The sequence below is a fragment of the Ranitomeya imitator genome, chromosome 7, assembly GCF_032444005.1.
Source record: "Ranitomeya imitator isolate aRanImi1 chromosome 7, aRanImi1.pri, whole genome shotgun sequence".
Classification (NCBI taxonomy): Eukaryota; Metazoa; Chordata; class Amphibia; order Anura; family Dendrobatidae; genus Ranitomeya; species Ranitomeya imitator.
In genome coordinates this window covers 115,243,147-115,271,115 of record NC_091288.1, presented here as the reverse complement: position 1 = coordinate 115,271,115, position 27,969 = coordinate 115,243,147, and the positions used below count along the sequence as shown (strand labels likewise).

The following is a 27,969-nucleotide window of genomic DNA, read 5'->3' as shown; positions in this document are numbered from 1 at the left end:
CTTGGTGGGTCACAGTGCTCACCACACATCTAGATAAATTCCTTAGGGGGTCTACTTTCCAAAATGGTGTCACTTGTGGGGGGTTTCAATGTTTAGGCACATCAGTGGCTCTCCAAACGCAACATTGCTTCCCATCTCAATTCCTGTCAATTTTGCATTGAAAAGTCAAATGGCGCTCCTTCTCTTCCGAGCTCTCCCATGCGCCCAAACAGTGGTTTACCCCAACATATGGGGTATTAGAGTAGTCAGGACAAATTGTGCAACAACTTTTTGGTTCCAATTTCTTCTCTTACCATTGGGAAAATAAAAAATTGGGGGCGAAAAATAATTTTTGTGAAAAAAAATGATTTTTTATTTTTACGTTCTGCATTATAAACTTCTGTGAAGCATTTGGTGGGTCAAAGTGCTCACCACACCTCTAGATAAGTTCCTTAGGGGGTCTACTTTCCAAAATGGTGTCACTTGTGGGGGGTTTCAATGTTTAGGCAGATCAGTGGTTCTCCAAACGCAACATGGCATCCCATCTCAATTCCAGTCAATTTTACATTTCCAAGCTCTGTCATGCGCCCAAACAGTGGTTTACCTCCACTTATGGGGTATCGGCGTACTCAGGACAAATTGTACAACAACGCTTGCAGTCCATTTTCTCCTGTAACCCTTGGTAAAATAAAATAAATTGGAGCTGAATTAAATTTTTTGTGAAAAAAAGTTAAATGTTAATTTTTATTTAAACATTCCAAAAATTCCTGTGAAACACCTGAAGGGTTAATAAATTTCTTGAATGTGGTTTTGAGAATCTTGAGGGGTGCAGTTTTTAGAATGGTGTCACACTTGGGTATTTTCTATCATATACACCCCTCAAAATGACTTCAAATGAGATGTGGTCCCTAAAATAAAATGGTGTTGTAAAAATGAGAAATTGTTGGTCAAATTTTAACCCTTATAACTCCCTAACAAAAAAAAATTTTGGTTCCAAAATTGTGCTGATGTAAAGTAGACATGTGGGAAATGTTACTTATTAAGTATTTTGTGTGACAAATCTCTGTGATTTAATTGCATAAAAATTAAAATTTGGAAAATTGCGAAATTTTCAAAAGTTTCGCCAAATTTCCATTTTTTTCACAAATAAATGCAGGTAATATCAAAGAAATTTTACCACTATCATGAAGTACAGTATGTCATGAGAAAACAGTGTCAGAATCACCGAGATCCATTGAATCGTTCTAGAGTTATAACCTCATAAAGGGACAGTGGTCAGAATTGTAAAAATTGGCCCGGTCCATAACGTGCAAACCACCCTTGGGGGTAAAGGGGTTAATTCTCCACTGCATAACAGACTAAACACAATAAGCCCACCATAGAAGCTACACAAAGCTCTTCAGGCTGACAAATAGAAATGACTGCAAAATCAAAATGGAAAGAAGACAAACCTTTCCCTAAGTCATGTTTCTTTAACAACTATGATTGAGGCACCTTTATCACTTGGCAGCAATTTCTTCTCCTATTTCAATCTGCATCATTAGTTTAAATAAATAAATGGTAATATAAAACAATTGCTAGAAAAACATGAAAGCGTCATGTATAAATATTTCATTTCTAATATAATTTTGTTTTATTCCCACATAGGGTTTTTTTGTATCAATAATCTATTGTTACTGCAATGGTGAGGTAAGTCACATGTCTTAAAATTGATTTTAATTGAAATATCATACATTTATTTGTCATTCCATGATGTCTTCAAGATGATAGAGCAGGGAGGGAGAGTTCTACTTATCTTTTCTTATTCTCCTCCCTGGATGCAGAGCCGTATTTAGAGTTTCTGCTGCACTTTTAGTGCTGCCTCCCCCATTGGTGAGAATGACACTATCGGCATACAGTCATGGCTAAAAGTATTGACACCCCTGCAATTCTGTCATATAATGCTCATTTTCTTCCTGAAAATGATTGAAAACACAAATTATTTGGTATTATTATCTTCATTTAATTTGTCTTAAATGAAAAAACACAAAAGAGAATGAAGCAAAAAGCAAAACATTGATCATTTCACACAAAACTCCAAAAATGGGCCAGACAAATATATTGGCACCCTCAGCCTAATACTTGGTTGCACAACCTTTAGCCAAAATAACTGCGACCAACCGCTTCCGGTAACCATCAATGAGTTTCTTACAATGCTCTGCTGGAATTTTAGACCATTCTTCTTTGGCAAACTGCTCCAGGTCCCTGACATTTGAAGGGTGCCTTCTCCAAACTGCCATTTTTAGATCTCTCCACAGGTGTTCTATGGGATTCAGGTCTAGACTCATTGCTGGCCACCATAGAAGTCTCCAGTGCTTTCTCTCAAACCGTTTTCTAGTGCTTTTTGAAGTGTGTTTTGGGTCATTGTCCTGCTGGAAGACCCATGACCTCTGAGAGAGACCCAGCTTTTTCACACTGGGCCCCACATTATGCTGCAAAATTTGTTGGTAGTGTTCAGACTTCATAATGCCATGCACATGGTCAAGCAGTCCAGTGCCAGAGGCAGCAAAGCAACCCCAAAACATCAGGGAACCTCCGCCATGTTTGACTGTAGGGACCGTGTTCTTTTCTTTGAATGCCTCATTTTTGTCTCCTGTAAACTCTATGTTGATGCCTTTGCCCAAAAAGCTCTACTTTTGTCTCATCTGACCAGAGAACATTCTTCCAAAACGTTTTAGGCTTTTTCAGGTAAGTTTTGGCAAACTCCAGCCTGGCTTTTTTATGTCTCGAGGTAAGAAGTGGGGTCTTCCTGGGTCTCCTACCATACAGTCCCTTTTCATTCAGACGCCGACGGATAGTACAAGTTGACACGGTTGTACGCTTGGACTGCAGGGCAGCTTGAACTTGTTTGGATGTTAGTCGAGGTTCTTTATCCAACACCCGCACAATCTTGCGTTGAAATCTCTTGTCAATTTTTCTTTTCTGTCCACATCTAGGGAAGTTAGCCACAGTGCCATGGGCTTTAAACTTTTTGATGACACTGCACACCGCAGACACAGGAACATTCAGGTCTTTGGAGATGGACTTGTAGCCTTGAGATTGCTCATGCTTCCTCACAATTTGGTTTCTCAAGTCCTCAGACAGTTCTTTGGTCTTCTTTCTTTTCTCCATGCTCAATGTGGTACACACAAGGACACAGGACAGAGGTTGAGTCAACTTTAATCCATGTCAACTGGCTGCAAGTGTGATTTAGTTATTGCCAACACCTGTTAGATGCCACAGGTAAGTTACAGGTGCTGTTAATTACACAAATTAAAGAAGCATCACCTGCTTTTTCGAACAGTGCCAATACTTTTGTCCACCCCCTTTTTTATGTTTGGTGTGGAATTATATCCAATTTGGCTTTAGGACAATTCTTTTTGTGTTTTTTCATTTAAGACAAATTAAATGAAGATAATAATACCAAAGAATTTGTGTTTGCAATCATTTTCAGGAAGAAAATGAGTATTATCTGACAGAATTGCAGTGATGTCAATACTTTTGGCCATGACTGTAGACTTTGGCAAGAATCGCTGATGTGAAAGTCGCCTTTTGCAGCAGATCCGGCAGTTTTTCTGCATCTGCTGTGTAACGGATCACTTACGGCAACACTGCGTTCGGCCTCATACATTCCCCATGGGATTTGTAGTACTTGCCATGATCTGGCAAATGTGGTACCATACCTCCCAACTTTTGAAGAAGGAAAAGAGGTACGTGCGCCATGGCAAATTTTAGGCCACGCCTCTGACCACACCCATATCCACGTCCCAACCACACCCATTTAGCACTGCTGATCACACTGTTTCATATACAATAATTATAAACAAAATTAAGTATGGCCACACATGATGCTCCATACTGTATAATGGCCACACATGATGCTCTAAACTGTATAATGGCCACACATGATGCTCCACACTGTATAATGGCCACACATGATGCTCAATACTGTATAATGGCCATTGGCCTCACATGATGCCCCATACTGTATAATGGCCACACATGATGCTCAATACTGTATAATAGCCTCACATGATGCTCTATACTGTATAATGGCCACACATGATGCTCAATACTGTATAATGCCCCCCTCCCATCTTGTATGCATGGCTCATCTCCCTCCCATCCCATATGCATGGCTCATATTCCCCCCCTCCTCCTGTATGCATGGCTCATTTCCCCCCTTCCTGTATGATGGCTCATATCCCCCCTCCTGTATGATGGCTCATATCCCCCCTCCTGTATGATAGCTCATATCCCCCCTCCGGTATGCATGGCTCATAATCCCCCCTCCTCCTGTATGCATGGCTCATATTCCACCACCACCCCCTCCTGTGTGCATGGCTCATATTCCACCACCCCCTCCTGTATGTATAGCTCATAATCCCCCCTCCTGTATGCATGGCTCATAATCCCCCCCACCTCTTGTATGCACGGCTCATATTCCACCACCACCCCCTCCTGTATGCATGGCTCATAATTCCCCCCCACCTCTTGTATGCATGGCTCATATTCCCCCTCGTATACATGGCTCTTCTCTTCACCCCCGCTCCTTCTCCCATCTTGCATGGCTCGGCTTACCGTCCTCCTTCATCCCCCCATCCCCTGTCCCTCATACTCACCTGTCCCACACCGCACAACGCGCCGACACCCCTCTGGCTCTGCCCTGACTTCCGGCGCAGCATCTTCTTCCTGAGTGAGCGGTCATGTGGTACCGCTCATTAAGGTCATGAATATGTGCATATTCATGACCTTAATCTTAGGTGTCGATTTCCCACTTCTGCACAAGGCGAATCTCGAGCCATCTCCGCTGCGGTCTCCTATTCTTCTCCAGCCGCAGTGGAGTCTGCTCAGCGGAGACGTCGGTCCCAGCGTCTTGCTCAGTCTCACTCTGTACAAAGAGTTACTGCTGCTTTTCCTGCTTCTGCCATTGAAGTCAGTGTTGGGCAGCGGCGAGCAGATGCTTTTGGGACTAAGTCCTGCTTTTCTCTTTCTGAGCATGCCCAGGGCAAGATCTCCCGTTGGAGATCGAGGGTCACATGCTCAGGTACTGCAGCACATCGCATTGGTCCTCCAGGAAGGTCCTGAAAGGGCTAAACTTCGGTAGCAGCTTCCCATTGGTCCTTTATTGGAAGGTCCTGAACGTGCTGCAACTATATAAACTGCGCATGACCGCACGGCCATACGCTAGTATAGACTTGATAATGTGTGTGTGTTGATGGATGTATGTCGATGGATGAAAGCTCCTAAATCATTCCCATTCGTAGTGTTGTTGACTGGTCGCGAATGAAGGATTGCTATCCAGCGCCCGACTTAGCCATCAGCACATAAACACACAATACAGTGTCTTATTGCTGTGACCGCCAGTGCGGCGCCGTGCGCTTTCACAGCGCTTTCCTGACCCAAGCCTGGGTGGTTAGTGGCGTTCGCCAGTGCGGCACTGCATGCACTCTCGTGCTTCTATTGCTGTCACTCTGACACCCCAGTAGCGGTGTCGAGCGCATGAGGTCTATGTACTCAAATCCTGTGTCTTGGGATTGAGTTCTTAGACTCCATGCTTGCGCTCTTTGTGCGGTACCGCGGCCCTGTGATGCAACAGGGTTCGCTTCCTTCACACAGGGTGAGGTTAACCCGTGTGTGTATTCACATTGTACCGCCATATAGTCCGTCATTACTTGGCAGCAGGTTCCATCTCTCCACAGTGGACCCCAGGCTGCGAACGCATCTTACTCTATCTGTCTTATTATTTGGTGCGTTCCGCTAGCCCTAACACTTAATGAGCGGTACCACGTGACTGCTCACTCAGGACGCTACAGATGCTGAGACCAGGCATCGCTGGAGCAGGGTGAGTATCATCTTCAAGGAGGGTGGGTGGGAGGCAGGCAGGCAGGTGGGGGGAGGGCAGGTGGGGGGTTGGGGGCGGTCGGTCGGCAGGTGACCCAGGACTTTAAAAAAAAAACAAAAAAAAAAACCTTGCTCAGGTGCCACCCCCCGCATCGTCCCCGCCCTAAGCACGTGCCCTCAAGTGCCTAGTGGCAAATACGGCCACAATCGGTGGACTTATAGATACAGCTCTGGCAAAAATTAAGAGACCACCACATCAAAACCCTGTCATGGGCAGCCCATTCTCCCGACCTGTATCCCATTGAAAACCTCTGGAATGTAATCAAGAGTATGATGGATAGCCACAAGTCATCAAGCAAAGACGAACTGCTTAAATTTTTGCACCAGAGGCAGTGTGAAAGACTGTTGGAAAGCATGCCAAGACGCATTAAAGCTGTGATTAAAAATCATGGTTATTCCACAATATATTGATTTCTGAACTCTTCCTGAGGTAAAACATTAGCATCGTTGTTTCTAAATGATTATGAACTTGTTTTCTTTGCATTATTCTGATCAGAAAGCAAAAAGGTTTTTTTTCTTTTCATTTTGACCACTTCTCCTTTTTAGAAAAAAAAAAACTAAATTTATTGCTTGGAAATTGAGACATGTTGTCAGAAGTATGTAGACTAAAATAACAATTTACATTTTACTCAAAAATATACCTTTAAAGAATAAAATCAGGGAAGCTGAAAATTTTGCAGTGGTCTCTTAATTTTTACCAGAGCTGTATTATTATTATTATTATTATTATTATTAGTATTATTATTATTATTATTATTATTATTATTATTATTTATTTACTTAGCACCATTGATTCCATGGTGCTGCACATGAGAAGGTTACATACAAATTAAAGATATCTCTTACAGTAAGCAAACTAACAATGACAGACTGATACAGAGGGGCGAGGACCCTGCCTTTGCAGGCTTACATTCTACAGGATTGTGGGGAAGGAGACAATAGGTTGAGGGGTTGCAGCAGCTCTGGTGTTCATAAGGCGGTAGCTCCGGTAGTGGTGAGGCGGCAGAGGGGTCAGTGCAGGCTGTAAGCTTTCTTGAAGAGGTGGGTCCGAATGTGATTGATAGTCAGACGTGTTGGGGCACAGAATTCCAGAGGATGGAAGATATTTGGGAAAAGGCTTGGAGACGATTAGGTGAGGAAGCAAATAAATGTGGAGGAGAGGAGGTCTTGGGAGGACCATAGATTATGTGAGGGAAGATTTCTGGAGATTAGTTCAGAGGTATATGGAGGAGACAGATTATGGATGGCTTTGTAGGTCAGTATTAGTAATTCGAGCTAGATACGCTGAGGGAATGGAAGCCAGTGAAGAGATTTGCAGAGGGGAGAAGCGGAGGAGTAGTAAGGAGAGAGATAAATTAGTCGAGCAGCAGAGTTATGGATGGACTGGAGAGGTACAAGAGTGTTAGCAGGGAGGCCACAGAAAAGGATGTTGCAGTAGTCAAAGCGGGAGATGATGAAGGCATGCACATGCATTTTACTAGATTGAGGGTTGAGGAAAGGACGGATTCTGGAAATATTTTTGAGCTGGAGGTAACAGGAGGTGGAAAGAGCTTGAATGTTGAATGTATGGTTTGAAGGACAAGGCAGGGTCAAGGGTTATTCCGAGGTAGCAGACTTCCGGTACAGGGTAAAGCATGACGTAATTTATTGGGATAGATAGATCAGGTAAGTAAGATCTGTGAGATGGAGGAAAGATGATGAGTTCAGATTTGTCCACATATAGTTTGAGGAAGCGAGAGGAGAAGGAGGATATGGCTGATAGACACTCTGGGATTCTGGACAGCAGAGAGGTGATGTCTGGGCCAGAGACGTAGATCTGAGTGTCATCAGCATAAAGGTGGTACTGGAATCCCTGGGGCTTTATAAGTTGCCCCAGGCCAAATGTATAGATTGAGAAGAGTAGGGGTCCTAGAACAGAGCATTGGTGAACTACAACCGAGGGTGGGTGGGATGAGGAGGTAGAGTGGGAGTGGGAGATGATGAATGTGCGATTGGTAAAGTATGAGTATTTCAGGATAGGGCAAGGTCTTTGAAAAAGGAAGAGAGGATCTGTAGTAGGAGGCAGTTGTCAACTGTGTCGATAGCAGAGGACAGGTCTAGAAGGAGGAGTTTATATACATCATGTACAGTTTTGGAATAGCTGATGGGGGATAGAGTTGAATGTAGTTAAGAGAAATAAGTATAGTATTCATATGTTGATTAGTTTCTTATTATTATTAATGTTCCAAAAATCCAAAAAGGATTGATAACCTGTAATCTACTGTAAAGCATCAAACTTTTAGCTAAAGGGAAGCAGATAACCTGTCTTATCAAGAATATCATGTAAATAGACTACACATCATGGCCCACACTTATCATTCCTGCTGCACCAGATATCTGATATAATTTGAATCTTTTCTATCACATCTATTACTGTTTTGTGTTATAAAGAACAGATAAAGGCTGCCGTCACACTAGCAGTATTTGGTCAGTATTTTACATCAGTATTTGTAGCCAAAACCAGGAGTGGATGATAAATGCAGAAGTGGTGCAAATGTTTCTATTATACTTTTTCTCTAATTGTTCCACTCCTGGTTTTGGCTTACAAATACTGATGTAAAATACTGACCAAATACTGCTAGTGTGACGGCAGCCGAATGCCTCTGACTATGCAGTTTTCCAAAGTATAGAAAAGGAGGCATTGACTTGTGAAGTCTACGATTATAATTGGCATAGTTCATTCTTTATGTGCTGCAAATAGTGAAATTGGATTTACACAACACAATCTGCTATAATAAAGCTATATACAATCCAATCAGCAGGCATTTACTTGTCTAAATGATACATTTAGACAAGTCAAATTTAGTTTGCTCAGGATAATTAATTTTCTACAGTATGTGCAAACTATTGCTAATACAATCAATCTGTGTGCATAGAATATTAGCTTATTACATCAAATCAACAGTTTACATCACCTGACACCTTAAAATTTATTGTACATGAACAAACAAGTGTTTTTCTCTATCATTGGGCATTTGCTAAATTGTTTAGATGGGTCATTAGTTGTGATTGAGTGCTCCTATGGGTTCCCCGATTATTGGCTCATCAAAATGGGCAATTATCCTACTTAAAAATAAAAAACTCCCTAGCACTGCCAAGTTTGCCGACCGTGCTGTATGTATCTATCGCAGGGTGCTGTATCCAGCTGGCAGCATCAGCATAAACAGGGAGAAGAAAGGAAGTCCAGCACAGCCATCCACTGGTAAAAATTAATCAATTTTATTAGTAATCCATTAAAATTAGAAGAAGAAAAAAGAATTATTAGAAGAAGAATTAGAAGAAAAAGAAGAATTAGAAGAAGAAATAAGTTGATGAAGAAAATTTTAAAAAAATCTTACGTGTTTCATGTACAACGACCACCCTGAATCATTTTTTAATGACTGATGGCTATGCTGGACTTCCTTTCTTATTACTTGTGTGTGCTAACCTACTAAAAAATTGGCTTAATTGAGAGAAATTGTCCTGGATGTAAAAATATGTGCCAACGCCAACTGTTTACACAACTGTGTACAGACAGTATAAATGTGATCAGACTGTATAAAAATGTGAGCAATATGTCCAATATCTAAAAGCACAAAAAATATGGTTAGGACTCAGTTATTATGAACTGATAATAACTTTTACTGCACTTTGTTCTAGGCTTTAGTCCATCATTTTAGTAAGCATAAGGTGACGGATTAACCCCTTAAAGACTGCCCATACACCTTTTTGTGGCGACCCTTGAGGGTCTTAGTGCCATTTTTTTATGGCCATGAAGAATAAAGAAATAGTGACCCCCATCAGTTGAAAATGCAGCAGATGTCAGTTAGATATTATAGCTGACACTGTGCAGCATTGGCCATTAACAGCTCTAGCAGCAATCACAACCATGTATCCCCTTAGTGACATTTGGATGGATAAAAGAGGAAGATATCTCCCTCTTTAACCCTGTTGACACCATGCAATTGCAAAACTGATCTAGATAGTTGCCATGGCATTCCAAGGCAAAAAAATGGCCTTTAGTATTGGTAGCCTGTTAGACCTTGCTAACAGGGCCGCTATCAGGGCATTACGGCCGTGACCGGCGTATGGGGCCCGGTGGGCAGAGGGGGCCCGCATTGGGCCCCGTCTCATCTGCTCACCGGACCCCTACTGGCAGCCGCAGGCTAAACCGGGCCCTTAGGGGCGCTGCAGCTGTTTAACGCTATTGATGTGCGGACCCGCGCCCGCACGTCAATAGTTAACAGCTGCCAGCCAATCTGAGGCTGGCAGCTGACATCAGCCGCATCGTGCATGTTGCCGGCGTCTGACGTCATTGTCAGTTGCCGGTTGAGTGCGCGCTTCAGCTGCGTGGAGAGAGCTTTGCCCGCCACAGGAGCGCGATCAGGTGAGAAGAACTTTTTTTTTCTTTTATTGAGAGCGGCGATCCGGGGGGCCCAGGGCAGAACGCTGGACACAGGGGCAAAAAGTTGGACACAGAGGCAGAAAGTTGGACACAGGGGCAGAAAGTTTGATACAGGGGCAGAAAGCTGGAGACTGGGGCAGAAAGCTGGAGACAGGGGCAGAAAGCTGGAGACAGGGGCAGAAGTCTGGACACAGGGGCAGAAGGCTGGACGCAGGGGCAGAAGGCTGGACACAGGGGCAGAAGGCTGGACACAGGGGCAGAAAGCTGGACAAGGGGCAGAACACTGGACAAGGGGCAGAACGCTGGTCACAGGGCCAGAATCGAGATACGGGGCATGATTGGAGACTGTTATGATCCGGTGACCTAGGAGCAGCATGAGAACTTTCACTGGAGTAGGTGGTCACTATACTGACCGCAATCTTGAACTTAACACCGCAACTAGAAGTAGCCGTGGAGTGTACCTAACAATCCTAGACACCTCGTCACAGCCGGAGGACTAAATACCCCTAAAGATGGAAATAGGAATACTATCTTGCCTCAGAGCAGATCCCCAAAGGATAGACAGCCCCCCACAAATATTGGCGGTGAGTCGGAGAGGGAAAAACATACACAGACAGAAAAACAGGATTTAGCACAGGAGGCCACTCTAGCTACATAGGACAGGATAGGACAGAGTTCTGTGCGGTCAGTATAAAACCCTTCAAAAATATCCACAGCAGAATATACAAAACTTCCTACATCTAACTAAAGATGTAGGAGCGTATATCTGCAACTCCAGCGAATCCTACAATCAGAGCAGGAACACAAACAAAAACAAGCAAACAGCAGTGTGCCACAGACACAAAAAACCAAACACTTATCTTTGCTGAATTTGGCAGCTAAGCAGGAGAAGTCAGAAAGTGATCCAACACTTCACAAGGAACATTGACAACTGGCAAGGGCTAATGAATCCTGCACACTTAAATATCCCAGTCAGAATTGTAATCAGCAGATACACCTGGCCAAGACTGCGACTCAGAGACAACAGCATTCCCACCTACAACCACTGGAGGGAACCCAAGAGCAGAATTCACAACAGTACCCCCCCTTGAGGAGGGGTCACCGAACCCTCACCAGGGCCCCCAGGACGATCAGGATGAGACAGATGAAAGGCACGGACCAAATCAGCAGCATGTACATCAGAGGCAGAAACCCAAGAATTATCCTCCTGGCCATAACCCTTCCATTTGACCAGGTACTGAAGCTTCCGCCTCGAAAAACGGGAATCCAAAATCTTCTCAACAACATATTCCAACTCCCCATCAACCAACACAGGGGCCAGAGGATCAACAGAGGGAACAACGGGCTCCACATATTTCCGCAACAAAGATCTATGGAAGACATTATGGATAGCAAAAGAGGCCGGAAGCGCCAGTCGAAAAGACACTGGATTAATAATCTCAGAAATCCTATAAGGACCAATAAACCGAGGCTTAAACTTAGGAGAAGAAACCTTCATAGGAACATGACGGGAAGACAACCAGACCAGATCCCCAACCCGAAGCCGGGAACCAACACACTAACGACGATTAGCAAAACGTTGAGCCTCCTCTTGAGACAACACCAAATTGTCCACCACACGAGCCCAAATCCGCTGCAACCTGTCCACCAATGGCAAGAAAGCCACCCAATCATCCTGATCAGCAGACACAAAGCATCTCAAATAAGTCTCCAAAGTCTGATTAGTTCGCTCGGTCTGGCCATTTGTCTGAGGATGAAATGCAGAAGAAAAAGACAAATCAATGCCCAGCCTAGCACAAAAGGCCCGCCAAAACCTAGAAACAAACTGGGAACCTCTGTCGGACACAATATTCTCCGGAATACCATGCAAACGAACCACATGCTGAAAAAACAACGGAACCAAATCTGAAGAGGAAGGCAATTTAGGCAAAGGCACCAAATGAACCATCTTAGAGAACCGGTCACAAACAACCCAGATAACAGACATCTTCTGGGAGACCGGAAGATCAGAAATAAAATCCATCGAAAAATGCATCCAGGGCCTCTCAGGGACTGGCAATGGCAAAAGCAACCCACTAGCACGGGAACAACAAGGCTTGGCCCGCGCACAAGTCCCACAGGACTGCACAAAAGAAAGCACATCACGCGACAATGAAGGCCACCAAAAGGACCTACCAACCAAATCTCTGGTACCAAAAATGCCAGGATGACCAGCCAACACGGAACAGTGAACCTCAGAAATCACTCTACTAGTCCATCTGTCAGGAACAAACAGTTTCCCCACAGGACAGCGGTCAGGTTTGTCAGCCTGAAATTCCTGAAGAACCTGTCGTAAATCAGGGGAAATGGCAGAAAGGACCACCCTCTCTTTCAGAATACCGACCGGCTCTAAGACCTCAGGAGAATCAGGCAAAAAACTCCTAGAGAGGGCATCAGCCTTAATATTCTTAGAACCCGGAAGGTACGAGACCACAAAATCAAAATGGGAAAAAAACAAGGATCATCAAGCCTGTCTAGGATTCAGCCGTTTATCAGACTCGAGGTAAATCAAATTCTTATGATCGGTCAAGACCACAATACGATGCTTAGCTCCCTCAAGCCAATGTCGCCACTCCTCAAATGCCCACTTCATAGCCAACAACTCCAGATTGCCGACATCATAATTGCGTTCAGCAGGCGAAAACTTATAGGAAAAGAAGGCACACGGTTTCATTAGGGAACCAACAGGATCCCTCTGAGACAAAACGGCCCCTGCCCCAATCTCAGAAGCGTCAACCTCAACTTGAACGGAAGAGAAACATCCGGTTGGCGCAACACCGGAGCAGAAGTAAATCGACGTTTAAGCTCCTGAAAGGCAGAGACAGCCGAAGAGGACCATTTCGCCACATCAGCGCCTTTCTTCGTCAAATCGGTCAAGGGTTTAACCACGCTGGAAAAATTACCAATGAAACGGCGATAAAAATTTGCAAAACCCAAAAATTTCTGAAGGCTCTTCACGGATGTGGGCTGAATCCAATCATGAATGGCCTGAACCTTAACCGGATCCATCTCTATAGACGAGGGAGAAAAAATAAAGCCCAAAAAAGAAACCTTCTGCACCCCAAAGAGTTACTTAGACCCTTTCACAAACAAAGCATTGTCACGAAGGATCTGAAATACCATCCTGACCTGTTGCACATGAGACTCCCAATCATCGGAAAAAATCAAAATATCGTCCAAATATACAATCAAGAATTTATCAAGATAAGTCCTGAAGATATCATGCATGAAGGACTGAAAAACAGATGGAGTGTTAGAGAGTCCGAATGGCATCACAAGGTATTCGAAATGGCCTTCGGGCGTGTTAAACGCAGTTTTCCATTCATCACCCTGCTTAATACGAACAAGATTATATGCCCCTCGAAGGTCAATCTTCGTAAACCAACTAGCTCCCTTAATCCTAGCAAACAAATCGGAAAGCAAAGGTAAAGGGTATTGAAACTTGACCGTGATTTTATTCAAGAGGCGATAATCTATACAGGGTCTCAAGGAACCATCTTTTTTAGCAACAAAAAAGAACCCCACTCCCAACGGCGAAGAAGATGGTCGAATATGCCCTTTCTCCAAAGACTCCTTAATATAGCTCCGCATGGCGGTATGTTCAGGCACAGACAGGTTGAAAAGTCGACCCTTAGGAAACTTACAGCCTGGAATCAAGTCAATAGCACAATCGCAGTCCCTGTGCGGTGGAAGGAAACTGGACTTGGGCTCATCGAATACATCCTGAAAATCAGACAAAAACTCTGGAATTTCAGAAGAGGAAGAAGAGGAGATTGACATCAAAGGAACATCGTTATGAACCCCCTGACAACCCCAACTAGTCACAGACATGGACTTCCAATCCAACACAGGATTATGTACCTGCAACCACGGAAAACCCAGCACGATAGCATCATGCAAATTATGCAACACCAGAAATCGACAATCTTCCTGATGGGCTGGCGCCATGCGCATGGTCACCTGTGTCCAAAACTGGGGCTTATTTTTAGCCAAGGGTGTAGCATCAATGCCCCTTAAAGGAATAGGGTTCTGCAAAAGGCTGCAAGGAAAAACCACAACGCCTGGCAAACCCAAAGTCCATTAAGTTCAAGGCGGCGCCTGAATCCACAAACGCCATGACAGAAAATGATGACAATGAGCAGATCAAGGACACAGATAACAGAAATTTAGGATGTACAGTACTGATGGTAATTGAACTGGCGATCCTCTTTGTCCGCTTAGGGCAGACAGAAATGACATGAGAAGCGTCGCCACAATAATAACACAACCTATTTTGACGTCTGAAACCTTGTTGTTCCATTCTAGACAGAATTCTATCACACTGCATTGGCTCAGGAATCTGCTCTGAGGACAACGCCACAGCGCGCACAGTTCTGCGCTCCCGCAAGCGCCGGTCAATCTGAATGGCCAGAGACATAGAATCATTCAGACCGGAAGGCGTGGGAAACCCCACCATAACATCTTTAATGGATTCAGAAAGACCCTTTCTGAAAATTGCCGCCAAAGCATCATTATTCCATTTAGTCAACACAGACCATTTTCTGAATTTCTGACAATACAATTCTGCCGCCTCTTGACCCTGAGACACGGCCAACAAGGTTTCTCAGCTTGATCCACAGAATTAGGCTCATCATATAATAATCCTAAAGCCTGAAAAAAGGAGTCTATATTAAGCAAAGCCGGATTCCCAGATTCCATGGAAAACGCCCAATCCTGCGGATCGCCACGCAGCAGGGAGATGACGATTTTAACCTGCTGAATGGAATCACCGGAGGATCGAGGTCTCAGAGCAAAAAACAGTTTACAGTTGTTTTTAAAACTCAAAGATTGGACCTGTCACCAAAAAACAAATCAGGAGTAGGAATCTTCAGTTCTAAAACAGGAGTCTGAACAATATAATCAGAAATACCCTGTACCCTAGCAGCAAGCTGGTCTACACGAGAAGCTAATTCCTGAACATCCATGCTAGCACAAGACTGCTCAGCCACCCAGAGATAAAGAGGGAAGAGAAGATGAAGCAGACTGCAGAGAAAAAAAAAATGGCTCAACACCTTTCTTCCCTTCTTCTGAGATGCATTTAACTCATTAGGGGCCAGTTGTACTGTTATGATCCGGTGACCTTGGAGCCGCATGAATAACTTTCACTGGAGTAGGTGGTAACTGTACTGACCGCAAATCCTGATCTAACACCACAACTAGAAGTAGCCGTGGGGTGTGCCTAACAAACCCTAGACACCTTGTCACAGCCGGAGGACTAAATACCCCTATAGATGGAAATAGGAATACTATCTTGCCTCAGAGCAGAACCCCAAAGGATAGGCAGCCCCCCACGGATATTGACTGTGAGTAGGAGAGGAAAGACACACACAGGCAGAAAACAGGATTTAGCAAAAGAGGCCACTCTAGCTAAAATAGGAAAGGATAGGACAGAATACTGTGCGGTCAGTATTAAAACCCTTCCAAAAATATCCACAGCAGATTATACAAAAAATTCCTCCATCTAACTAAAGACGTGGAACGTATATCTGCAACTACAGAGAATCTTACACACAGAGCAGAAATACAATCAAAAATCCAGCACACAGCATGTGTGCCATAGAAAAAAAAACAGACACTTATCTTTGCTGAATTGGCAGCTAAGCAGGAGAAACCAGACAGAGGTCCAACACCTCCCAATAACCATTGACAACTGGCAAGGACTAATGAATCCAGCAAACCTAAATACCCCAGTCAGAATTGCAATCAGCAGATACACCTGACCAGGACTGCAGCCCAGGGACAACTGCATTACCACCTACAACCACCGGAGGGAGCCCAAAAGCAGAATTCACAACACGTCCGCCTCCGTTCCTGAGACTGTAGTGAGTGAGGGACCTTCGATGACGTCACGGTCAGGTGAGCGGTCACGTGAGTGGTCAGGTGACCGCGACGTCATCGAAGGTCCTTCACTCTCTGCAATTCTCAGGAACGGAGGCGGACGCTTGCAGCGGTGACAGCCAGGGTTCGTCCGAGGGGTGAGTATAGCCATATTTTTTATTTTTATTCTTTATTTTTTACATTAATATGGATCCCAGGGCCTGAAGGAGAGTTTCCTCTCCTTCAGACCCTGGGAACCATCGAGTATACATTCCGATATTTGTGTCCCATTGAATTGTATTGGTATCGGGTATCGGTATCGGCAAGATCCGATATTTTGCCGGTATCGGCCGATACCATCCGATACCGATACTTTCAAATATCGGAAAGTATCGCTCAACACTACTTATGAGGATAAGTTTATCTGAGTCAACTGCCTCGGAAATCACAGGTTAACAGCAGCTCAGATTAGAGACCAGGTCAATGCCACACTGAGTTCTAGCAGCAGACACATCTCTACAACAACTGTTAAGAGGAGACTTTGTGCAGCAGGCTTTCATGGTAAAATAGCTGCTAGGAAACCACTGCTAAGGACAGGCAAAAAGCAAAAAAGCAGAAGATACTTGTTTGGGCTAAAGAACACAAGGAATGGACATTAGACCAGTGGAAATCTGTGCTTTGGTCTAGTGAGTCCAAATTTGAGATATTTGGTTCCAACTACCGTGTCTTTGTTCGATGCAGAAATGGTGAACGGATGGACTCTACATGCCTGGTTCCCACAGTGAAGCATGGAGGAGGAGGTGTGATGGTGTGGGGGTGCTTTACTGGTGACACTGTTGGGGATTTATTCAAAATTGAAGGCATACTTAACCAGCATGGCTACCACAGCATCTTGTAGCGGCATGCTATTCCATCCGGTTTGCGTTTAGTTGGACCATCATTTATTTTTCAACAGGACAATGACCCGAAACACACCCCCAGGATGTGTAAGGGCTATTTGACCAAGAAGGAGAGTGATGGGGTGCTACGCCAGTTGACCTGATGGTTTGGGGTGAGCTGGACCGCAGAGTGAAGGCAAAAGGGCCAACAAGTGCTAAGCATCTCTGGGAACTCCTTCAAGATTGTTGCAAGATCATTCCCAGTGACTACCTCTTTAACCTCTCAAGAGAATGCCAAGAGTGTGCAAAGCAGTCAACAAAGCAAAAGATGGCTACCTTGAAGAACCTAGAATATAAGACATAATTTCAGTTTTTTCACACTTTTTTGTTAAGTATATAATTCCACATGTGTTAATTCATCGTTTTGATGCCTTCAGTGTGAATGTACAATTTTCGTAGTTATGAAAATACAGAAAAATCTTTGAATGAGAAGGTGTGTCCAAATTTTTGGTCTGTACTGTGTGTGTGTATATATATATATATATATATATATACACACATACATATACACTCTTGATCAAAATTACTGTAATTGTGAGCAGATAGGCAAGTTGTCTAAATGGACTTAAGTTAATGATGACAAATTTCCTTTGTATTTTAGGCAAAAAAATTTTTATATAGTGTCATTTTTTACATTTTTAAAATTACAAAAAGGAAAATGGGTCAATGCAAATGTTTTAGCACCCTTTTGATTTGTTTGGTCAGATAAGGTTTCAGACCTTAATTATAGCCTTTCACGGTTATGGCTTGTTCACTATCATAGTAATAGGAAAGGACAGGTGATGCAAATTTCCCAGCCTTAGAAAAGCTCAGCCTCATCTAACCTTGTGCAAAACAAATCAGCCATGTATTCTTCAAAGCAGCTACCTAGCACTCTGAAAATGGTGGAGGCTTACAAAGCAGGAGAAGTCTATAAGTAAAAGCTAAGGATTTTCATGTTGCCCTTTCCTCAGTTCAAAATGTAATTAAGAAATGTCAGTTAACAGGAATAGTGGAGGTCAAGATAAGGTCTGAAAGATCAATCAAAATTTCAGTGAGAGCTGCTTGTAGGAGCTGAAGGTATATTCCTATTAGGTATATACTCACCCTCAGACGCGCCCTGCTTCTTTCCGGCAGCCTTCCTTCCTAAGAATCAGCGCTTGAAGGACCTTCGGTGACGTCGCAGCTTGTGATTGGTCGCGTGAGCGGTCACATGGGCGGTCGCGCAACCAATCACAAGCCGCGACATCATCTAAGGTCTTTCAGCCGCTGATTCTAAGGAAGGAAGGCTGCCGGTGAGAACCAAGGCGCGTCCGAGGGTGAGTATAGCAATCTTTTTTATTTTGATTCTTTATTTTACACTTAAATATGGATCCCAGGGCCTGAAGGAGAGTTTCCTCTCCTTCAGACCCTGGGAACCGTTAGAAACCCAATGCACTGCATTGGGTTTCGTGTTTTGGCCGACCCCGACTTTTCTATAGGATCGGCCGATTTCACTCGACCCGACTTTTGAGAAAGTCGGGTTTCGTGAAACCCGACCCGATCCTATAAAAGTAAAAGTCGCTCAACCCTAATAATAATCATAATAAACATGTTTTATTTACACAAAGCTTGTGGACTCCAACTCCTTTTTTCTTTGATAGTATGTCAACATATCCCCAGTATTGATGTGTTTGCAACAATTAATCACTTTTAGAAATACTGAAATACTGTAGTTTAAAGACCCTTGAGTTCCTTTATTATTAGGAAAAGGGAAAATGACTAGTGTTGAGCGATACCTTCCGATATCGGAAAGTATCGGTATCGGATTGGATCGGCCGATATTCAAAAAATATCGGATATCGCCGATACCGATACCCGATCCCAATGCAAGTCAATGGGACCAAAATATCGGAATTAAAATAAACCCTTTCTTGCCTTGTAGGTTCATTCTACATGAAGGAAAACAACTAAGAATAATGCCGGATGTATTTGGGGAGGTGGCGGAGACATTAAAGTCATAGAGGTTTATCCCAATCAAATAGAATAGCATGTTTTTTGTTTTTTTTTAAGACGTTCGGAGTGACAAAGATATTGACTATGTAAATTTTTTTTTTTATTTTGTCAGATATTGATGTTTCACTATTCCACGCCCTTCCCCTTCTTTTTTTTCTTTTTTTTTTTTCTTTTCCCACACTTTCATCTTCATCATCATCAGCATCTTTGACATCAACTTCTTCGTCACCTTATTCATCTTCTTCTTCATCCTTTACCTTTTTTTTTTTTTATTACATTCTTCATATTCATTTTATTCAACTATTATTATTCTTCCTATTCTACATATTCTTTTTATTCCACTGTTATTATTCTTCCTATTCTACTTCTTCATCATATTCTCATTTGTGACAGGCATTCCCGTAGTTGTTATCTATAAAAGTTGGAAGATTACACCTTCCGTTCTGCCAGTCACAAAAGTTACATTTGTCCACGTTCAGTTTGGCCTGCAGCATCAGGCTTTATCCAGGGGCACCACGAGGAGGAACGGACTCACCCCCATACACTGCTTAGTCTTCTTCTGCATATAATTTAGATAATATCTTTTGCTCTGATATTAAGTCTTATGCTTAATGTTCTTCTGCTCTTTGTTCTGCAGCCTCTTGTTCTTCTGCTTCTCGGTCTTCCATGTCGTCATCTCCAGGGTCGTCGTCTCCAGTGTCGTCATCTCCGCCGTCGTCGTCTCAGCCGTCGTCGTCTCCGCCGTCGTCGTCTCCGCCGTCGTCGTCTCCGCCGTCGTCGTCTCCGCCGCCGTCGTCGTCGTCATCGGGGTGGTCTTCCGGGTCGTCGTCGTCGTCATCGGGGTGGTCTTCCGGGTCGTCGACTTTAGGGTCTTCAACGTGGAAATGTAGCAGAAGGTACAAGAAGGCTGAGAAAATGCCAAGAACCAGCTGATGGAACTGGAACTCGGATGGCTACCCGAAGGTTCAAGAGCCTATGGAACTACCGAGGACCAGCTGACGTTACTGGAACCCGGTTACTAAGCAGGAGGTACCCGTGCTAAAAAGCACTACCAACGACCGCCTGACGTTGGCGGAACTCGGATACCCAGAAGGAGGCACCTAAGCCAAAGGCTCTGCCCGGAACCAGCTGACGGTACTGGAACCAGGATGGGGAGCAGAAAGTACAAGAGCAAAAGACACTGCCGAGAACCAGCTGACGGTACTGGAACCCGGATGGGTAGCCGAAGGTCCAAGAGCCAATGGAACTACCGAGGACCAGCTGACGTTACTGGAACCCGGTTACTAAGCAGGAGGTACCCGTGCCTGAAAGCACTACCAAGGACCACCTGACGTTGGTGGAACTTGGATACCCAGAAGGAGGCACCTAAGCCAAAGTCTCTGCCCGGAACCAGCTGACTGTACTGGAACCAGGATGGGGAGCAGAAGGTACAAGAGCAAAAGACACTGCCGAGAACCAGCTGACGGTGCTGGAACCAGGTGGTGGACCTGAAGGCCCACAGGAGAGGAGAGAACAGCTAGGCCGCGAGGAAGCCGCAGTTACCGAACCCCAACAGTCCTACAGGGGGAGCTGGGCCTACTGGCACTACAGAACCAGCCTTGCCTACCAGTTCACGCAGCCCACATAGGAAGCTCCTAAACTGGAGGCACCCTGGAGTTGGCTAACCCGACCGCACCACGACGGGGCAAGCATAGGCGTCTCAGTGAGCTTGACACAACCCGGAAACAGCTGACGGTGCTGAAACCAGGCTTGGCACGAGGGAGTACCTGTGTCAAAAACACTGCCGAGAACCAGCTGGCGTTGCTGGAACCCAGATGCGTTGCCCCAGTGTGCAAGAGCCAATGGCACGACCGAGGACCAGCTGACGGTGCTGGAACCCGGTTACTAAGCTGTAGGTGCCCGCGCTTAAAAGCACTACCAAGGACCGCCTGACGTTTGCGGAACTCGGATACCCAGGAGGAGGCACCTAAGCCAAAGGCTCGGCCTGGAACCAGCTGACGGTGCTGGAACCAGGAGGTGGACCCGAAGGCCCACAGGAGAGGAGAGAACAGCTAGGCCGCGAGGCAGCCGCAGTTACCGAACCCAACAGTCCTACAGGGGGAGCTGGGCCTACTGGCACTACAGAACCAGCCTTGACTACCAGTTCACGCAGCCCACATAGGAAGCTCCTAAACTGGAGGCACCCTGGAGTTGGCTAACCCGACCGCACCACGACGGGGCAAGCATAGGCGTCTCAGTGAACTTGACACAACCCGGAAACAGCTGATGGTGCTGAAACCAGGCTTGGCACGAGGGAGTACCTGTGACAAGAACACTGCCGAGAACCAGCTGGCGGTGCTGGAACCCAGATGCGTTGCCCCAGTGTGCAAGAGCCAATGGCACGACCGAGGACCAGCTGGCGGTGCTGGAACCCGGTTACTAAGCTGTAGGTGCCCGCGCTTGAAAGCACTACCAAGGACCGCCTGACTTTGGCGGATCTCGGATACCCAGGAGGAGGCACCTAAGCCAAAGGCTCGGCCTGGAATCAGCTGACGGTGCTGGAACCAGGTGGTGGACCCGAAGGCCCACAGGAGAGAAGAGAACAGCTAGGCCACGAGGCAGCCGCAGTTACCGAACCCCAACAGTCCTACAGGGGGAGCTGGGCCTACTGGCACTACAGAACCAGCCTTGACTACCAGTTCACGCAGCCCACATAGGAAGCTCCTAAACTGGAGGCACCCTGGAGTTGGCTAACCCGACCGCACCACGACGGGGCAAGCATAGGCGTCTCAGTGAGCTTGACACAACCCGGAAACAGCTGACGGTGCTGAAACCAGGCTTGGCACGAGGGAGTACCTGTGTCAAGAACACTGCCGAGAACCAGCTGGCGGTGCTGGAACCCAGATGCGTTGCCCCAGTGTGCAAGAGCCAATGGCACGACCGAGGACCAGCTGGCGGTGCTGGAACCCGGTTACTAAGCTGTAGGTGCCCGCGCTTAAAAGCACTACCAAAGACCGCCTGACGTTGGCGGAACTCGGATACCCAGGAGGAGGCACCTAAGCCAAAGGCTCGGCCTGGAACCAGCTGACGGTGCTGGAACCAGGTGGTGGACCCGAAGGCCCACAGGAGAGGAGAGAACAGCTAGGCCGCGAGGCAGCCGCAGTTACCGAACCCCAACAGTCCTACAGGGGGAGCTGGGCCTACTGGCACTACAGAACCAGCCTTGACTACCAGTTCACGCAGCCCACATAGGAAGCTCCTAAACTGGAGGCACCCTGGAGTTGGCTAACCCGACCGCACCACGACAGGGCAAGCATAGGCGTCTCAGTGAGCTTGACACAACCCGGAAACAGCTGACGGTGCTGAAACCAGGCTTGGCACGAGGGAGTACCTGTGTCAAAAACACTGCCGAGAACCAGCTGGCGTTGCTGGAACCCAGATGCGTTGCCCCAGTGTGCAAGAGCCAATGGCACGACCGAGGACCAGCTGACGGTGCTGGAACCCGGTTACTAAGCTGTAGGTGCCCGCGCTTAAAAGCACTACCAAGGACCGCCTGACGTTTGCGGAACTCGGATACCCAGGAGGAGGCACCTAAGCCAAAGGCTCGGCCTGGAACCAGCTGACGGTGCTGGAACCAGGAGGTGGACCCGAAGGCCCAAGGGGGGGGGGAGAACAGCTAGGCCGCGAGGCAGCCGCAGTTACCGAACCCAACAGTCCTACAGGGGGAGCTGGGCCTACTGGCACTACAGAACCAGCCTTGACTACCAGTTCACGCAGCCCACATAGGAAGCTCCTAAACTGGAGGCACCCTGGAGTTGGCTAACCCGACCGCACCACGACGGGGCAAGCATAGGCGTCTCAGTGAACTTGGCACAACCCGGAAACAGCTGACGGTGCTGAAACCAGGCTTGGCACGAGGGAGTACCTGTGACAAGAACACTGCCGAGAACCAGCTGGCGGTGCTGGAACCCAGATGCGTTGCCCCAGTGTGCAAAAGCCAATGGCACGACCGAGGACCAGCTGGCGGTGCTGGAACCCGGTTACTAAGCTGTAGGTGCCCGCGCTTAAAAGCACTACCAAGGACCGCCTGACGTTGGCGGATCTCGGATACCCAGGAGGAGGCACCTAGGCCAAAGGCTCGGCCTGGAACCAGCTGACAGTGCTGGAACCAGGTGGTGGACCCGAAGGCCCACAGGAGAGGAGAGAACAGCTAGGCCACGAGGCAGCCGCAGTTACCGAACCCCAACAGTCCTACAGGGGGAGCTGGGCCTACTGGCACTACAGAACCAGCCTTGACTACCAGTTCACGCAGCCCACATAGGAAGCTCCTAAACTGGAGGCACCCTGGAGTTGGCTAACCCGACCGCACCACGACGGGGCAAGCATAGGCGTCTCAGTGAGCTTGACACAACCCGGAAACAGCTGACGGTGCTGAAACCAGGCTTGGCACGAGGGAGTACCTGTGTCAAGAACACTGCCGAGAACCAGCTGGCGGTGGTGGAACCCAGATGCGTTGCCCCAGTGTGCAAGAGCCAATGGCACGACCGAGGACCAGCTGGCGGTGCTGGAACCCGATTACTAAGCTGTAGGTGCCCGCGCTTAAAAGCACTACCAAGGACCGCCTGACGTTGGCGGAACTCGGATACCCAGGAGGAGGCACCTAAGCCAAAGGCTCGGCCTGGAACCAGCTGACGGTGCTGGAACCAGGTGGTGGACCCGAAGGCCCACAGGAGAGGAGAGAACAGCTAGGCCGCGAGGCAGCCGCAGTTACCGAACCCCAACAGTCCTACAGGGGGAGCTGGGCCTACTGGCACTACAGAACCAGCCTTGACTACCAGTTCACGCAGCCCACATAGGAAGCTCCTAAACTGGAGGCACCCTGGAGTTGGCTAACCCGACCGCACCACGACGGGGCAAGCATAGGCGTCTCAGTGAGCTTGACACAACCCGGAAACAGCTGACGGTGCTGAAACCAGGCTTGGCACGAGGGAGTACCTGTGTCAAGAACACTGCCGAGAACCAGCTGGCGGTGCTGGAACCCAGATGCGTTGCCCCAGTGTGCAAGAGCCAATGGCACGACCGAGGACCAGCTGGCGGTGCTGGAACCCGGTTACTAAGCTGTAGGTGCCCGCGCTTAAAAGCACTACCAAGGACCGCCTGACGTTGGCGGAACTCGGATACCCAGGAGGAGGCACCTAAGCCAAAGGCTCGGCCTGGAACCAGCTGACGGTGCTGGAACCAGGTGGTGGACCCGAAGGCCCATAGGAGAGGAGAGAACAGCTAGGCCGCGAGGCAGCCGCAGTTACCGAACCCCAACAGTCCTACAGGGGGAGCTGGGCCTACTGGCACTACAGAACCAGCCTTGACTACCAGTTCACGCAGCCCACATAGGAAGCTCCTAAACTGGAGGCACCCTGGAGTTGGCTAACCCGACCGCACCACGACGGGGCAAGCATAGGCGTCTCAGTGAGCTTGACACAACCCGGAAACAGCTGACGGTGCTGAAACCAGGCTTGGCACGAGGGAGTACCTGTGTCAAGAACACTGCCGAGAACCAGCTGGCGGTGCTGGAACCCAGATGCGTTGCCCCAGTGTGCAAGAGCCAATGGCACGACCGAGGACCAGCTGGCGGTGCTGGAACCCGGTTACTAAGCTGTAGGTGCCCGCGCTTAAAAGCACTACCAAGGACCGCCTGACGTTGGCGGAACTTGGATACCCTGGAGGAGACACCTAAGCCAAAGGCTCGGCCTGGAACCAGCTGACGGTGCTGGAACCAGGTGGTGGACCCGAAGGCCCACAGGAGAGGAGAGAACAGCTAGGCCGCGAGGCAGCCGCAGTTACCGAACCCCAACAGTCCTACAGGGGGAGCTGGGCCTACTGGCACTACAGAACCAGCCTTGACTACCAGTTCACGCAGCCCACATAGGAAGCTCCTAAACTGGAGGCACCCTGGAGTTGGCTAACCCGACCGCACCACGACGGGGCAAGCATAGGCGTCTCAGTGAGCTTGACACAACCCGGAAACAGCTGACGGTGCTGAAACCAGGCTTGGCACGAGGGAGTACCTGTGTCAAGAACACTGCCGAGAACCAGCTGGCTTTGCTGGAACCCAGATGCGTTGCCCCAGTGTGCAAGAGCCAATGGCATGACCGAGGACCAGCTGGCGGTGCTGGAACCCGGTTACTAAGCTGTAGGTGCCCGCGCTTAAAAGCACTACCAAGGACCGCCTGACGTTGGCGGAACTCGGATACCCAGGAGGAGGCACCTAAGCCAAAGGCTCGGCCTGGAACCAGCTGACGGTGCTGGAACCAGGTGGTGGACCCGAAGGCCCACAGGAGAGGAGAGAACAGCTAGGCCGCGAGGCAGCCGCAGTTACCGAACCCCAACAGTCCTACAGGGGGAGCTGGGCCTACTGGCACTACAGAACCAGCCTTGACTACCAGTTCACGCAGCCCACATAGGAAGCTCCTAAACTGGAGGCACCCTGGAGTTGGCTAACCCGACCGCACCACGACGGGGCAAGCATAGGCGTCTCAGTGAGCTTGACACAACCCGGAAACAGCTGACGGTGCTGAAACCAGGCTTGACACGAGGGAGTACCTGTGTCAAGAACACTGCCGAGAACCAGCTGGCGGTGCTGGAACCCAGATGCGTTGCCCCAGTGTGCAAGAGCCAATGGCACGACCGAGGACCAGCTGGCGGTGCTGGAACCCGGTTACTAAGCTGTAGGTGCCCGCGCTTAAAAGCACTGCCAAGGACCGCCTGACGTTGGCGGAACTCGGATACCCAGGAGGAGGCACCTAAGCCAAAGGCTCGGCCTGGAACCAGCTGACGGTGCTGGAACCAGGTGGTGGACCCGAAAGCCCACAGGAGAGGAGAGAACAGCTAGGCCGCGAGGCAGCCGCAGTTACCGAACCCCAACAGTCCTACAGGGGGAGCTGGGCCTACTGGCACTACAGAACCAGCCTTGACTACCAGTTCACGCAGCCCACATAGGAAGCTCCTAAACTGGAGGCACCCTGGAGTTGGCTAACCTGACCGCAACACGACGGGGCAAGCATAGGCGTCTCAGCGAGTTTGACACAACCCGGAAACAGCTGACGGTGCTGAAACCAGGTTTGGCACGAGGGAGTACCTGTGACAAAAACACTGCCGAGAACCAGCTGGCGGTGCTGGAACCCAGATGCGTTGCCTATTAAAGATTGTCTTCCTAGAGCCCCAACTAGCGGTGCTGGAGCAAAGGGTAAGCAGGGGGAGCAGAGTGTAGGCCGAAGCCTGCACTGGAGGCAACTTTGTGTCAGCGTTGCGTTTGCAGGACACTTTGCCGGCTACACAGTGTGGGAACAGCTGGCGTTGCTGAACCCCACTGACACAATGGCGGGTGTTTTTCTCTGTGCAGCTAGCACTTGCGGGCAAAAACTAGCGATGTTAGAGCCCGTGGTGAAGCAGGAGGAGGAGGAGGAGAGGAGCAGAGTGTAGGCCGAAGCCTAGTTGAACCAATTTCAAAGGAAACCTTTAACCCCCCCTCAGGTGTTACAAAGTACAAGAGACACACCTTGTGCAGTATTAATGCTGCACAAGTGAAAGGTTGCTCTATTAATTTGTCTACTTGCACACGCTGAATGAAAGACGTACACAATTTTGCCCATTCTACAGTCAAACTGTAGTGGATGCGTGACTTGGCTTTTTAAGGAGACGCAGCACAGGTGTCCCAAATAACGCCTTGGTGCTTGGCGCAGCTTCCTGAGCGTTGTTATTTGCTGTACAGGAGTCAGCACTCTTGTGTTATCCCTTGGCAATGCCCTGTTAGAGCTGCCCGTCTTATGACCTCATTTCATGTTGGCCGGTGCGGTTAACGATGGCCATAAATCCCAGACCCACAGTGCCTTTTCCTAAAGTCACAATGCGGTGCTGGGATTCGTGGCCTTGTGCAGTAAATATGTTCGCCGCTCACACATGTCCTTACACCTGCTTCAGACTGGGCGGCCTCAGCTGATCCCTTATCGCATGCCGCGGCCATGAGGCCGCACAGTCAGAAGAAGGCGGAAGGAGGGGAGTGAAGACAGGGGAACATATGCACTGCTCGTGCCCATCAATCACACCCTCGCAGTCAAAATATATGAGACAACGAGGGGCGTTGTGTCGGGCAGGGCGGACGCACAGGCACAGCCAGCCAACCAATGATGTCAGAAGACGGGCAGCGCTAACAATGGGGGTGCTGCGTGTCATTAGAAAGGAAAGTCACACCTCAGGGACAGTGGAATGGTCTCTAATGAGACACATTTTGTATGTGTTGAGTTCCACGTGGGCAAGGAGAAAAAAGTCAGCCACCTTGTACAAATGCAGCAGTACTGCTGTACAAGGTGGCTGTTATACATAGAAACACCTGGGGGTGGGGGGCAGGCTCCCTTCAATTTCAGTTCATGTGCCTGCGTGGCGTTTGCAGGACACGTTGCCGGCTACACAGCAGGGGAACAGCTGGCGGTGCTGAACCCCACTAACACATTGGCTGGTGTTTTTCTCTGTGCAGCTAGCACTTCCGGGCAGAAACTGGAGGTGTTTGAGCCCAGGGTCAGCAGGAGGAGGAGAGGAGCAGAGTGTAGGCCGAAGCCTGCACTGGTGGCAGCTTTTGGTCAGTTGTGCCAGCGTGGCTTGTGCTGGACACGATGCCGACTACACAGCAGGGGAACAGCTGGCGGTGCTGAACCCCACTAACACATTGACTGGTGTTTTTCTCTGTGCAGCTAGCAGTTCCGGGCAAAAACTAGCGGTGTTTGAGCCCAGGGTCAGCAGGAGGAGGAGAGGAGCAGAGTGTAGGCCGAAGCCTGCACTGGTGGCAGCTTTTGGTCGGTTGTGCCA

The 27,969-nt window shown here is 47.9% G+C and overlaps 1 protein-coding gene across 1 annotated transcript in view; it reads left to right on the top strand.

The window, feature by feature from the left end:
* Positions 1–27,969, top strand: part of PTH2R (parathyroid hormone 2 receptor) — a 1,239,906-nt gene that overhangs the window by 1,157,178 nt on the left and 54,759 nt on the right. Inside the window, exon 12 of the mRNA XM_069733763.1 lies at positions 1,627–1,668. Coding sequence (XP_069589864.1) covers positions 1,627–1,668 — 42 coding nt within the window. The remainder of the gene's footprint in view (positions 1–1,626; positions 1,669–27,969) is intronic.